Here is a 13,738-nt window from a genome sequence, read left to right as displayed (position 1 = left end):
CCAGTGGCTAGGCTAGGACTCTGTGCTCCCAATACAAGGGGGCCCTGGGTTTGATCCCTGGTAGGGGAACTAGATCCCATGTGCTGCAATTAAGATGCAGTGCAGCCAAATAAATAAAAATGTATTTGGTTTATGTAAAAATAAATAAATAAATAAATAAATAAACATGGTATCCATCTGCTCTGCAAACTGTATGGACCCAATCTGATCCACTGACCAGAGCACTCACTCTGGATCCTCCATCACAGATGTCCCTTTCATGATGGCAGTGTACACACCCTCCTTTTTTCTCAAATCAAGGACCACACAGACACAGCCTTTCCATGGAAAAAACCCTCTTGTTTATTTGATTAAACAAAAATAAAATAAGCTGCATAGGAACAATTTTAAAGTCCAAAGAGACACCAACTTTGTTTTAAGGCTGCAGTAGCTGATACATCATCTCCTTGCTACCTTGTCCAGCCTCCTCTGTGGACCACAGCGATACATTCAGAAGCCTGTTAGCTAACACAGGAGTTTTTGAACACTTTCCCATCGGTTCTTCACCTGCTCATTGCCTGTCATGCCTGAGGCCTGCAGTGTATCATTTAGAAGTAAAACTCCAGAAGGGAGGAGAAAAAAAAAAAAAACAAAAAAAAAAAACACCCAAACAAGAACCCACCTTAAAGGTCTGGGGAAAACCCTTCACTTCCCCAGTTCTCCACTTAATGGACAGGATCCACACCACCGCTGCAATGCCCATTTTGAAAAGTGTCAAGAGGCAGTCAGCAACCAGGAGGGTTTGCAGCATAGGTTTCTGTGGCCCAGGCAGTTAGTCTGGTGGTGCATATTCCTTACACCACGTCTGCCTTGAACAAATTAAAAAAAAAAAAAAACAAAAAAAACAAAAACTTATCTTAGTCATTCTAATCTCAGGCAACATGCCCGTGTTAATTTCTCCAAATTTGCATTTGCTTTTCTCACAAAAACAAAACAAAAAAACCCCTCAACCAAGCCATGTGTTCTACACTTTCAAATTTAAAGCATTTTGTTGACCGGGCATGACAGCTAATGGACAGTATTAAGCAAGATTCATTAAAAAAAAAAAAAAAAACCAACAACAAACACTAATAACCCTCCCACCCACCCGACTATATCTAACATGCTAGCTAAAAACAACATCCCTTGCCCACCCACCCTCTCACCTGCACTGAATTGAAGAAAAGAAAGAAAGAAATCTTACCGCCCTAAAAACAAGAACATCCCAGAAATGTGAAAAATCTTCCTCTGAAAAAGACAACTACACAGACTGCTAGGAACACAAAGAACTATTCCAGAGCTGGTTATTTCAAGGAAGTAAACACTGTGCTTCACACAGGAACATTCAGTCAGCGTGCTCTGGGATAGAGCCTTAAGAAAAATACTACCTGAGCTTGGAAGTTAATACAATCATTAAAAGGAGGTCTACGACCATGTGGATACACAAAACTTTTAGAACCATTACTGGTTAAATGATGATGGAAAAACATCCCACCAGGCTGGCTTGTTAACCCGTAAGATCAGTTTTTAAAATAGGCATCACTGAGGTATTTCTTCACCATGACATCCTTAAAGCAAATGCACGATAATGACAGTGGTCTTCAGGACCCTCTCTTCCAAACTATAACAAAAATTGAAGCGAGGAGAGGAAGAGGGGTGGAGAGGCAATACAGTATTATCATGGTAATGTGCTTCTCAACTTTATCAAGTATTTAATCAACAAGCAAAGGAAAAGAACAACCCATCAAAGAATGTGTTACCTTTGGTAGGGGGGAAAGGAAAAATCAAACACAGAAAAAGTGACACACCCTTCACCATCACTGCTCAGTCAGACAGTGATTGTTGCAATGTCAGGGTTGAGGCATGCCTTGCTGGGCCCAGAAAGGGGATAAATACAATCATGAGGTCTAAAGGATGCTCATTCCCTTCCAATAGGTGATGTTTTCAACAACCAGACCCTTAGAATTGCTCCTAAAAGGCTGTATTTGTAGACATTCAAAATACAGATAAAATATTTTTTCTCTTGAAGAGAAAAAAAAAAAAAAAAGACAGACCTAAAGGTCTTCATTTGCAGTTAAGTCCTCAAACAGGTCAGATGTACTCGTGGTTTCAGAACACTGAGCAATGTGCTAACGGTGTGCGTTGTTAACTCCTGGTGGGGGAAAAAAGCCAGATTGGTAAGAAATATTTGGGTTTAAGGACTCTGTGCTGCATGAGTATAGGAAGATTTGGTTTCCAGGTTTCTTTTTCAAGGTCGGTCCAATGTTTCTCCTGGGAGAAGTCAGTTCTGGAATTAATGAAAGCATTTTCTTCTAGAGGTAGCTCCCTGCTCCCACCCACTCCTGGTGGATTAATACTATTCAGAGACCCCGTCAGATGCTAGTGTGAGGTAGAGGACTTTTTGCCAAAAGTGAGGTAGAAAAGAAACAAAAGCAGACGGTGTGGAGTGGAGTGGGTGGGTGGGTGTGTTTTGCATCTGTCTGTGTTTTATGCCCCGGCCTGCCAAGAGCCAGAGAAGATTGGGAGGGCCAGGTTCTGCGATTCCACCACACGCAAGTATTAAGACTTTTTATACAGCCCCAGACTGTTGGAAACTCAGTAAGAGTGATGTCTTAAATATTAATACTTTTTGGCACCATTGGATTTTTTTCTTTTTTTAACAGCAGGGAAAAAAAAAAAAAAAAAACACAAACAAACATAAAACCAGCCTATAGCTTTGGCATATCTTTCGCTATCTACCAGGACACAGCAGTCTTAAGATCTTCAGAGAGGAAGACAACACACAGAAGACAGTTAAGACTTCCCTCCTCTAACCATTAAGCTTTGGCTTAACTAGAATAAAGCAGACGGAGCCAATCTCCCGGTCTTCTCTTACAACCGCATTTCAAAGTGCCTTCCATTCTGGCAACTTGTTTTTGGCCCAGCGTGTAATTTAGATTTTGTTTATGGTACCCTAGTCTTGCGATTCCCCAAATAAGTTAGACTTAAAAGGGTTCTGTCAATCAAAGAGTCAGTGGACTTGGGGTCCTGTCTGAGCCACTGGACTGCAGCCAACGTGAGTGCCACCTGCCAGCCACCACAGAGCACAGGCTGAGATAGAACTGCTTCTCGTGACCAAATTCGCACAGGAATTACTAGGTTGGCCAAAAAGTTCGTTTGGGTTTTTCCATCACACCTTATGGAAAAACCCTAGCAAATTTTTGGCCAACCCAGTATTCAAAAAAAAAAAACCCACCATACAAAACAAACCCAAACACCAGTAATACTTCTGAAATGTCAAGTTGGTGTCAACCAAAAGTGGTTTGCCTCTGTGGGCTGTTTAGATTTCCTTTAGCCATTGCAATATTTAAACCTGTACATCTAAATCCAATTGGCATCTCAAACCATATACTGACCCTACACCCCATCCCATCCCCTGACCAGATCGGACATACACGGGGACTACTGTCTCAGCATCACATTCCTGAACAGAAACATTTTATCCTCCTCCCTCACAGCACCCAGGAACCCTATCTTCACACCAAGTTAAGGACTCCTGCTTTGACCCAATTCCTGCTGCCCTGGTGTCCCACATCCTAAGGGGCAGAGACCCGCACTGGTAAACACTTATTGTGAACAGCCTCACTCATTCTAGGGAGGTCCAAAGGCTAGCCTTTCTCACGACTCTTTGATCCGGAGCATTCCACACTGTACAAGAAGCACACTCCGAGTGCTTTGCACCAATCCCTTGCAGGTCAGGAGTCAATCGGGAGCAGCCACAGATGGCAGTGTTTTACAAACAAAAGCTTCCCAAGTGTGACCACGTTTCTCGAATGGCAGTGACGCACAATCCTAGGCGCAGGCAAGGTAAGGAGATGTTATCTTTTACAAAGACTGAAGAGGCTGCGTCACCCACCCTCCGTGCTCGTTTCAAGGAGGGGGCCTGTCTGCTTTAAGCCTGCACACTGGACAGTTGATTAATGAAGCCCTGGTCATTTCAGCCACGTGTGGAAACCCTGGATTCACAACCAGATCCACAGACAAACTTTGAAGAAGCAGCGTTAGTTACTGCTACTCAGCAAGTAAATTTCTCACTCAGGTCCCAATATTTCCCCACAAATAGGGAAACTGGGAAGCAAAAGTGAAGGTGAAGATGTAACTGAAGGTAGTGACTACCTCAAACAACTCAGACTAACCATAATCACGACCTGAGTTTCAGAGAACATCTGAAAGAATTTAAGATCCACGCCCCACCAGCTAAAAAAAAAAAAACAAAACAAAAAACTTAAGCATTTAAAATCAGTCGTCTTTGGTGATTATTTGGGGGAGCAGGAGGACTGAGAGAAGGAGGATCAGCACCAAGTTATTTCAAAATAAATAAAAAGAAATGCTTAATTACATGTGCTCTTTACCAGCCAAAGAACTGAGAAGTTAGGGACAACATAAAAGAGAACTGAACAGGAATTAAGAGGGGAATTCACTATTAGGGAATCACTATTAAATTCCTCAATCAAAGAAGAGACGCTTTTACTGAACAAAGTCTCCTGACACCTCCCTACCCAGCAACACTGCATCTGGGTGACAGCACTTTGAAGCTGCTTTCAGTTTGGGGGTCTTTCACTGCATCTAGCTCTCCTTTATGGAACGAGGTTTTCCCCATCTCGGTCACTTAGAAACCCCAGAGCTAAAGCAATGGGAAGAGAGGGGGGACCGCAACATGGTGAATATCCCCAAAAGCTGGATGGGAAAAGCAATTTGATTGGCTGGCTACACTATTTCCCATCATCTCCTTTTCTTTGGGAACAACAGGAGTTGTTCCATTTATTAGTTTATTCTGTTCGTTAAAAACCCTAGCCATACGGCGAGAGGAATTTCTCTTCAATACAGGGTGAGAAACTGATCTGTTAGGGGACAGATCCTATTCAACATTGCCGTCCAGGCGCACCTCACTCTCTGGTGCCCCTCTGGAATTCGGTTCTCAGTTCAGTATTTCCAAGACAGCCAAGGCTCAGAAGCGCAAGGCTCTGCACCCCAGTCCAGCTCCTGACAAACCCACCCTGTAAAGCAACAGATGCCATCTGATGGTTCTGCAGCTGGGGAGACCGGCTTCCTAAATCTTCCTTCTTTGGTTGAACTAGAGGTATTCTGTCCTATACGTTGTTCAGGTTGGGGCGATTTGGCTTACAAACCCTTTACATTCAAAGGCCTTTGCAGGGGAAAACGAACCACGCCCCGTGGCTCAGGAGCAGACTGCTCTGTGAAGGTGAGCTGAGGAGAGGGTGTGGGAGTGGGCTGTTCCTACTTGACTCGCAAACATCCCATCTCCCTGAACTTCCAAAGCAGGAAAAAATTGTGCTTTTAAAACAAAAGTTGATTCCTTTGCCTCCTCATCCTAGGAGGAGAAACACCTAGTGTTCAGAGAACCACAATCAACCGCAGTCTGGGGGTCCCTCGCCTGTATCTCACGCTCTCTGCTGACCGACTCAGCACATGCACGCCACCCACTCATGTCCACGCTCCAGTCCATGCCTGAAAATCCTCATTTTGAGAAGGAGGTGACTTTTCTTCTTCCTTCAAATGTATTCTTTATAACCAACAGCAAATGAAAAATCACTTAACTTCTGAGAATACTTTTAAGCAAAAAGCCTGAACTACATCTATTTATCAGAAACCAAAGTGTGAGAAGAAAGTTCTTTGGGAGGTGGTTTTGCTGTTTTGGTGTAAGGTGGTTGTACTCTCACACACACACACATACACACACCCCCTCCCTCAGAAGAAATAAAGACTGCACACCCTAAAAGAGGAATGGTCAGCTTTTCTCGGCTAGCAAGCCACAGCCACATCTTCTAGGAGTAAGAAAACATGGTGATGATCAGGATGAGAAACACACTGAGGTATACAGGGAGAACACAGGAAAGTCCTCTGTTGCAGCATTAGAAAAAAAAAAAAAGGAAAAAAAAGAAAAAAAAAAAAAAAGATTTTTCCCATAAAGACCAAGATCATACAACACAACCTAACACCATAAACACAGTATTCTTAAGAACACAAATACTCTACAGTTAAGAATCTTAAATCCTATTTTCCCAAGTTTTATAGTTTTTTTTTTTTTCACTTAGTAGTTTTCTCATGTTTCCTTGGCTCAATCTACAGAACGCACCCCACCGCACACATCCAGTGCCCCCCCACCAGCCACAGAGATGCTAGGCTTGTGCGGGTCACACCCCATGGAGGGGGGAGGGAAACCCCCACTGAGCGAGTGTGGGAGGAGGCAGAGGGCCTGTCGGAGAAGGAAATGTCAAAGGTTTCTGAGGTAGATAGAGATATCACTTCACAGGCTCAATCCCTGCAGAAAAGATAAGTACATTCATCTGTAAAAAAATAAAGATGAGGTAGGACGTAAGCAATGCTGTACTTTTCTTGTTGTCTTTCAAACAAAAGCAAAAAAAAAAAAAAAAAAAAATTTTTTTTTCCCTGAGACAGTTTCTTAACTTTGAAATTCAAAAGTGGGGGAAAGAGACAGAGAGGACAGATGGATACGCGCACCCCAAACACGGAAGCCCAGGAAACGTGATTAGAAGATGAGGATTCGATTGTTGCCGAAGTCCACCACGACGATCATCCCGTCCGGCGTGACCGCTATGCCGGAGGGCCGGTCCATCTGCCCGAAGCCACTGCCCTGGGCGCCGAACTTGCACAGGAAGCTGCCGTTGGGCTCGAACATCTGCACCCGGTGGTTCCTGGAGTCGGCCACGATGATGCGCCCCTCCTGGTCCACAGCCACGCCCTGCGGCCGCAGGAACTGCCCGTTGCCCGTGCCCTCGGAGCCCAGGAAGCGGGCCGACTGGCAGTCCGGGTGGATGACCAGGAGCCGGTGGTTGTTGAAGTCGGTGACCACCAAGTGGCCCTCGTGGTTGAAAGCCACGCCCCGCGGGGAGTCAAAGTGTTTCCAGAGAGCCCCCTCGAAGCCGTACTTATTCAGGAAGACCCCGTCGGGCCCGAACAGCTGGACGCGGTGGTTCCGCGTGTCTGAGACCAAGATCTTGCCCTCGGAATTCACCGCCACGTCCCAGGGGTAGTTGAACTGCCCGTTCTTGGTGCCCTTCTCCCCGAACTTGAGGAGGAACTGGCCCTCAAAGGTGAAGACCTGGATGCGATGATTGTCCTTGTCGGCCACCACGATCCTGCGGGCGGCATCGCACGCCACCCCGGCAGGCCGGTCAAACTGCCCCGGCCGGGAGCCCAGGGTGCCGAACTTGTGGTGGAAGGTGCCGCACGGCTTGAACACCTGGATGCGGTTGTTGCTGCGGTCGGCCACCACGATGTAGCCCTCCTTGTCCACGCTCACGCCCCACGGGCGGCAGAGCTTGCCATCGCTGTCGCCCTCGCTGCCGAAGCTCAGGCCGGGCAGCCCAATGCCCACGTAGCTGCGGCCAGACTTGACCAGCACCTTGAAGGGGCTGTTCTCGATGTGCTGGTTGCAGAGGGTGACGGACACCAGGTGCTCCCCCTCCAGCTGCGGCCGGTAGCTCACCACGTAAGTCCCGTTCTGCTGGTCGCTCACCTCCGCGCCAAACAGGTTGCCGTCGGGGCCCAGGACCACGGCCGACATGAGGTCACCCCCCGACAGCCGTGGCTCCCCGTCGTGGTCGTAGCCGATGACGGTGAAGGAGGCCACCTTTCCCTGCAGGGCCCGCTTGAGGCCATCGCCCGTGGCCTTGGTGAGTGGCGCGAAGGCCCCACTGCTGACGAAGCCGAAGGACTTGATGGCGAGATACAGGGCCTGGTCGGGGGGTGTGAACATGACCCGGTCGTCCTCCTGGGGCTGCAGGAGGCTGCGCACGGCCTTGAGCTCCTGTGCCTGGGCCAGCATGCGGTCCCGGGCCAGCAGGATGTCCAGCGCCCGGCCCTCCTCCAGGACCTGCTGGACGGCGCTGATGGTGCTCTCCAGCTTGTTCAGGTTCTGCCGCAGCTTCTCCACCTGCAGGTACAGTGACTTGGCCTTCACCTGGCGGATCTTCTCTACCTGGAGGGAAAGGTGAGAGCCAGAGAGAGGACACGGAGGCTTAGAAGACAGACAGAAAGCAATTCATCGGCTGACACACTCAGACACCGACGGAAGCCTCAGACTGTGGGGCTGCAGAAATGACTGGTATCCACGCCCCCAGCATAGCAAAATGCAGACAGAGGAAGGCGGGGGAACTTTCCCTGGTCACAGGCGATGACTACAGAGACCTGATGGCTAAACGCAGTGACTAATCCTGGACTGAGGAAATGCTGCTCTGAGGAGGGAGTGGGCCTTCGCTGGTGGTCAAGTGGTTACGACTCTGCGCCCCCTGGTCAGGGAACTAAGATCCCACATGCCTGGTGGTGTGGCTGAAAAACACCAGCAACAAAAACCTACTACTGCTGAAATGTGACTGCGGACTAGACTCAAGATTTGAAACTAGTGTCATATCAAGACTCAACTTCCTGGTTTTGATTAAGAGGATGTCCTTGCTCAGAGGAAGCGAACATTTCGTCTGTGAAGGTGCCGAGTTGCCAACATTCCAACTTACTCTCAAACTGCAGGCATGTGCACGCAGCTCATGCACATGCACGTGCACGCACACGCACACTCGTGCGCGCACACACACGCACGCACACACTCACTGATGAAAACAGAACAAGATGTAAATCACAGGTGAATCGGGATCAAGCATACATGGCGTTCTTTTATTATCCCCGCAACTTTTCTCTAAGCTAGAAATTAGGGACTTCCCTCTGGTGGCCAGTGGCTAAGACTCCATGCTCCCAATGCAGAAGGCCCAGGTTCAATTCCTAGTCAGGGAACTGGATTACACATGCTGTACCCAAGAGTTCACATGCCACAGCTCAAGATCTCATGTGCTCTAACGAAGACCAGTGCAGCCGAATAAACAAAATATTTTTTAAAAAATGTCAAGTGAGAGTTGCTCAGTCGTGTCTGACTCGTTGCGACCCTGTGGACTATACGGTCCAGGGAATTCTCCAGGCCAGAATACTGGAGTGGGCAGCCAGTATTTCCCTTCTCCAGGGGATCTTCCCAACCCAGGGATCGAAGCCAGGTCTCCCGCACCACAGGCAGATTCTTTACCAACCGAGCTATCAGGGAAGCCTTTAAAAAATTAAAAAATTAAAAGTTAACAACAGCCATGTGACAGAAGTAGACGTTTCTGAGCACCTCTGCTGCACCAGGCGCTAGAGATACACGTGGCCAACAGAAAACACGCGCCTCACCCCACTGAGCTTGTAATCTGAAAAGACAGATACTAAGCAAGCAATGCAAGAAAGACTAACTCAGACAGTGCTAGGGGTTAGAGGGTACACAGAGTGTGATGGAGACTCACGAGGAAGGTCTGACTTAGTCTCCTGAAGGTTATTTCTCTCTCTTCCTCAATACACACACACACACACAATCACCAGGAGAACACTTGTGTGTGGAGGCAGTATAAGGAAGGATTTGGTGAGCATCTAATTCCAGAGTACAAACTAATCCCCCCTCTGTTCCCCATCTTCACTGTTTTCTCTGTTCACAGGTTTTAGAGATTTTCAACAGGGAGCCTAAGAGGCCCCACACCCCAGATCTGGAGACACGACCTTTGTTGGCAACTGCTGGCCTGGATTACCTCCAAAGGGGCCTCTAACCCTAAAATGCTGTAGTATGTAAAAACATGGCTTCTGTCCTGTTTCTGAGGGTCCCAAACCACACTATTAGGGAACATGGGATTTTTGTTTGACTACTGAAGCAGCCATTTCTCCATTCTTTTGCATGAAATAACTTGAGATTCCTCTAAGTGTTTTGCTCCGTGAAGAGAACAAACCAGGCACCCGGCTAGTCTGCATTGTTCTGCAGAGAGGACCGTGACTTCTGAGTGCCTAACTGATCTGAAAGCCACAGAGGGTCTATTTTAGAATAAGGGTTCACTGGAAGAAGGGCTGGATTTAATCCGACTTCCCCTTGCGGGGTGGATAACATGATTCTGAACCCAATTCCTGCACATTCATCTGTCCACTCTGGAAGGATGTGCCTGCAGAGAAGCCCAAAGGTGCGGACCAAAGAGAAACCACATCCTCTGTTGTCACTCTGGACCATATCTCTGGGCCTCGGTTCTGATCCCTCAACTGTGTGGCTGTAAATGTGTAAGCCACAAGAAAGCAGGTGTATTCAGACACGTAAAACTGGGTCACACAGCACTCAAGTATTTTCAATAACCAAGATGCACAATAAGAAAACGTTATACAAAGGTGCCCAGGCAGGAGGGAGCAGAAAACTTAGTGATTAGTGGAGAAGGCAGACCTCCCCAGGATCTGGGGCAAGGCACTCCAGCAGAGAGCAAAGATGAATAGGACGGCTGTGTGTCCAGAATGAGCAAGCTGATTTTGGGTCATCCAAGAGTGAGATTTTAGGCAAGTGAACAAGAAGCTGCTTACATGAAGAAGAGAGACTCTGCTTCCCAATCTGCTTCTCCTACGGTAAAGCGCGTGCTCTTGAGTGCTCCTGAAAGAGCACTGCCCTGCGAGGGAGGAGGATGCGAGTTGGGCCCACCAGCGGGAGGGGAACTAAGGTGAGGTCTGCAGAAACCCCCGCACACAAAGGCCTTTTCATCCACAAATCCAGAAGAGCAAGTTTGTGGCAGAGTTCACCACAGAGCTCTCAGGTTGCAAGAAGGGGGCCCCTTTCGGTTATAATTACCATTCGTGGGTGGCACGGGACCGACTCGGGGGACATCAGAGTGTCTGAAAACTGTGGCAGGCCCACAGAGGTGCCCGAATAATCCGTGTGAATAAACTCTTGGACCGTTTCTACCCGAGGACTCTCCTGCCAAAAGGGAGCGGAGCCATATTCCTTGAGAGACCCAAGCAGGCAGAAAGCAAACAGGAAGGGGCAACGCAGAAGCCAAAGCAGCCTTCCAAAAGGCCGGCACGATTCGCTGTTTTAGGGCACAGGAAACTGACGAGGATCATTTTCAGAAATCAAGATGCCGTCAGACTGCCCTAGTGCCCAGCGGACAGGCATCTGCCTGCCAGTGCAGGGGACACGGGTTCAATCCCTGATCCAGGACGATCTCACATGCCTTGGGGTAACTAAGCCCGTGCACCACCACTACTCAGCCCAGATCTAGAGCCCACGAGCTGCAACTACTGAATTCAGGCTGTGTGCCTAGAGACTGTGCTGCGTAACAAGAGAAATCCCCAAACTGCAGGGAAGAGTAGCGCCTACCCCCGCCACCCGCCTACAACTAGAGGAAGCCCCTGAGCAGCAACGAAGATCAAGTGCAACCAAGAACAAATAAATAATTTTAAAAAGAAAATCAAGATGCAATGAGCCCAACAAGCACCACACACCCAAGTACACAATTTACATAAGGTCTGTATAGTCTTTGCTAGCATCTTTCTTCAATTTTTTTTCTGGCCGTGCCAAATGACACGTGGGCTCTTAGTTCCCCAACCAGGAATGGAACCTGCGCCCCTTGCACCGGAAGCACAGTCTTGACCAGTGGGCCACAGGGAAGCCCCTGTGTAGTTGCCACTGTGTATTCTGAGACGGCGACTGATTCCAGCGGACCTGGCGTGAGGCACTGGCCCCTCTCAAGGCCCCTGCCCTTTTCTTCCTGGGTAAGGGTGGAAGATCTGACAAGAAAATGCTGCTGGGCACGTGGGCGGGACGAGTCACCTCTCCGGCTGATGTTATCTAAACAGCACACCAGCGGGCTCTGCGCTCCTTCCTGCTCCAACAGGAAGAAAGGGCACACGCGTTCACTGCCCCCACATGGAAAACTGGCTTTCCACCAGGCGTCAGGAAGTCCCGCCAGCCAGGGCACCAACACTAAGGATGCATCTCAGCAGCCTGCTTTCCTGATGGCAGCCTCCACTGTACTCTTCCTGCCTAGAATTTTCTGTTGTGTCTGCAATAGAAAACCCGAGCCTCCTGGGACTCCCCTGGTGGTGTAGGGGGCGCGGCTTCCATCCCTGGTTGGGGAATTAAGATCCCACATGCCAAAAAAAAAAAAAAAAAAAAAAGTGTCAAGAAAACCCAAGACTCCATCCAATCTCAGGGGCCTGACTACTTCTGAAAGGGGTCTCTCTGCTCGGAGGGCACCAGCAATGTCTAGACACGCCTGCATCTTTCTGCGAGAAAGAAACGGCAACCCACTCCAGTGTTCCTGAGAGAACCCCAGGAGAGAACCCTTGGAGAATCCCAGGGACAGGGGGAGCCTGGCGGGCTGCCGTCTATGGGATCACACAGAGTCGGACAACGACTGAAGCGACTTAGCAGCAGAAGCAGCATCTTTCTGCAGTCTATTTGAAAGGCGGAGCCAGGGTCCAGGGGATGATATCAGAACACTCACTGTCCTGCTGTGGCTCACAGAGGACATGCGGCCACCGAGCTGGCCCAGGGTGGGCTGGGGCACCCCCAGTTACCTTCCAGAGCAGCTCACACTCCCGCTCCTCCAGCGCCTTCTTGTGTCTTGCAGTCACAGCTTTGACCTCCGACTGTACCACCTTTGCCTTCATCTCCACCTGCTCTGCCACCGTCTGCGCCTGCTCGATGCTCAGCTGGAAAACCAAAAGCCATCTCAGAGCACGACAGAGACCTTCATTCCCCACAGGCAACACTTACAGCTGCTTCTCCTCAGCCCTGAAAAATGAATGCCGTGGTCCCCCACCCAGGCCTGCTGGGCCCCGTCCTTGGAAAGAGAGCAGGCGTTGGGAGAAAGAAGGGATTCTGTCTGATATGTAACTGAAGGAGCTGCTGGGCAAGGGCTGGGCTTCTTTGTATGAGAAATGGCACCTCCACAGTGAATGTCAGGATTGTTAAAGAGATAACTCCGACACAGTGAAACCACTATAGCTGGGTCACAGCCCAAAACCGGGGACTGAGGGTCAGATGTGAAATATACGACTCCAGGCACCCGAGTGACTTCCCACAGGCTTTCTGGCCCGGATCCCTATCTGGGGGAAACCCCGAAGGCCAAGCATATCCCTGGAGGGAGGCATGCCACAGGCTACAGCCGAGCTCAGAAGCAACGCCAAGTGCAAACTGGGAATGGTGTCGCACCCACCTGAGAAGCCACACCTGTGGCCAGACACAGCTCGCCAGAGCCCATCCCTGCCCCCACCACGCCCCTACCCTGTACCACCAGCCCCCCCAGTAAATCAGCCCGTTTAATCAGACGTAGTATTGCTCATAAAAAATTAATCCAGACAGAAGGCCTGGTGTTTTCATGAATATTACATGATGTGTCTTGAGAAGCCACAAGGATTTGAGATACTGAAGTATTAAATCAGGGATTCCAAACCGACTGCTGTGGCCCAGATCAGGAGGAACCCAGGGAGCCTAAGGGTCTGGATCCTGCCTGGGCTCAGCAATCAGCTGCAGGTGAGCCATCAACCATGTGCCTGGCACAGGAGGCTTTCTGGGACGTGGAACGCATCCACGGCTGGCGCCCATCCTGGGTAAGCCAGGCTGAATGGCCGTCCTAGGGCTCAGAAACCCAGGTTCGTTCAGATGCCAACTCCACCTCCTACCAGTTTCTAAGGTTTCAGACGTGTTCCTGGCCTTCTCTAACTTTGGGGTGAACGTGAGAAAAATGCAGAACAACACATGGCAAGAGCTGGGTCCAGACCCTGGCCTGGAGTCAAATATGGCTATTATTAACAGAGCCTAGCTGATAAGCCCCAGCAACAGGGGCGCAACTATCCTCTCCCTTCACCCCAGTTA

General features: G+C 49.2%; 1 protein-coding gene across 1 annotated transcript in view; it reads right to left on the bottom strand.

The window, feature by feature from the left end:
• Positions 1–318: 318 nt before the first annotated feature.
• TRIM71 (tripartite motif containing 71) overlaps positions 319–13,738 on the bottom strand; it is a 66,824-nt gene continuing 53,404 nt past the window's right edge. Inside the window, exons 3-4 of the mRNA XM_027957910.3 lie at positions 12,439–12,573; positions 319–8,020 (exon numbers count right to left, since the gene is read on the bottom strand). Of these exons, the coding sequence (XP_027813711.1) occupies positions 6,569–8,020; positions 12,439–12,573 (1,587 nt within the window). The 3' untranslated portion in view covers positions 319–6,568. The remainder of the gene's footprint in view (positions 8,021–12,438; positions 12,574–13,738) is intronic.

This window comes from Ovis aries, chromosome 19, assembly GCF_016772045.2.
Source record: "Ovis aries strain OAR_USU_Benz2616 breed Rambouillet chromosome 19, ARS-UI_Ramb_v3.0, whole genome shotgun sequence".
NCBI lineage: Eukaryota > Metazoa > Chordata > Mammalia > Artiodactyla > Bovidae > Ovis > Ovis aries.
The sequence above is the reverse complement of the archived record's forward strand: the minus strand, read 5'-3'. Positions and strand labels throughout refer to the sequence as shown.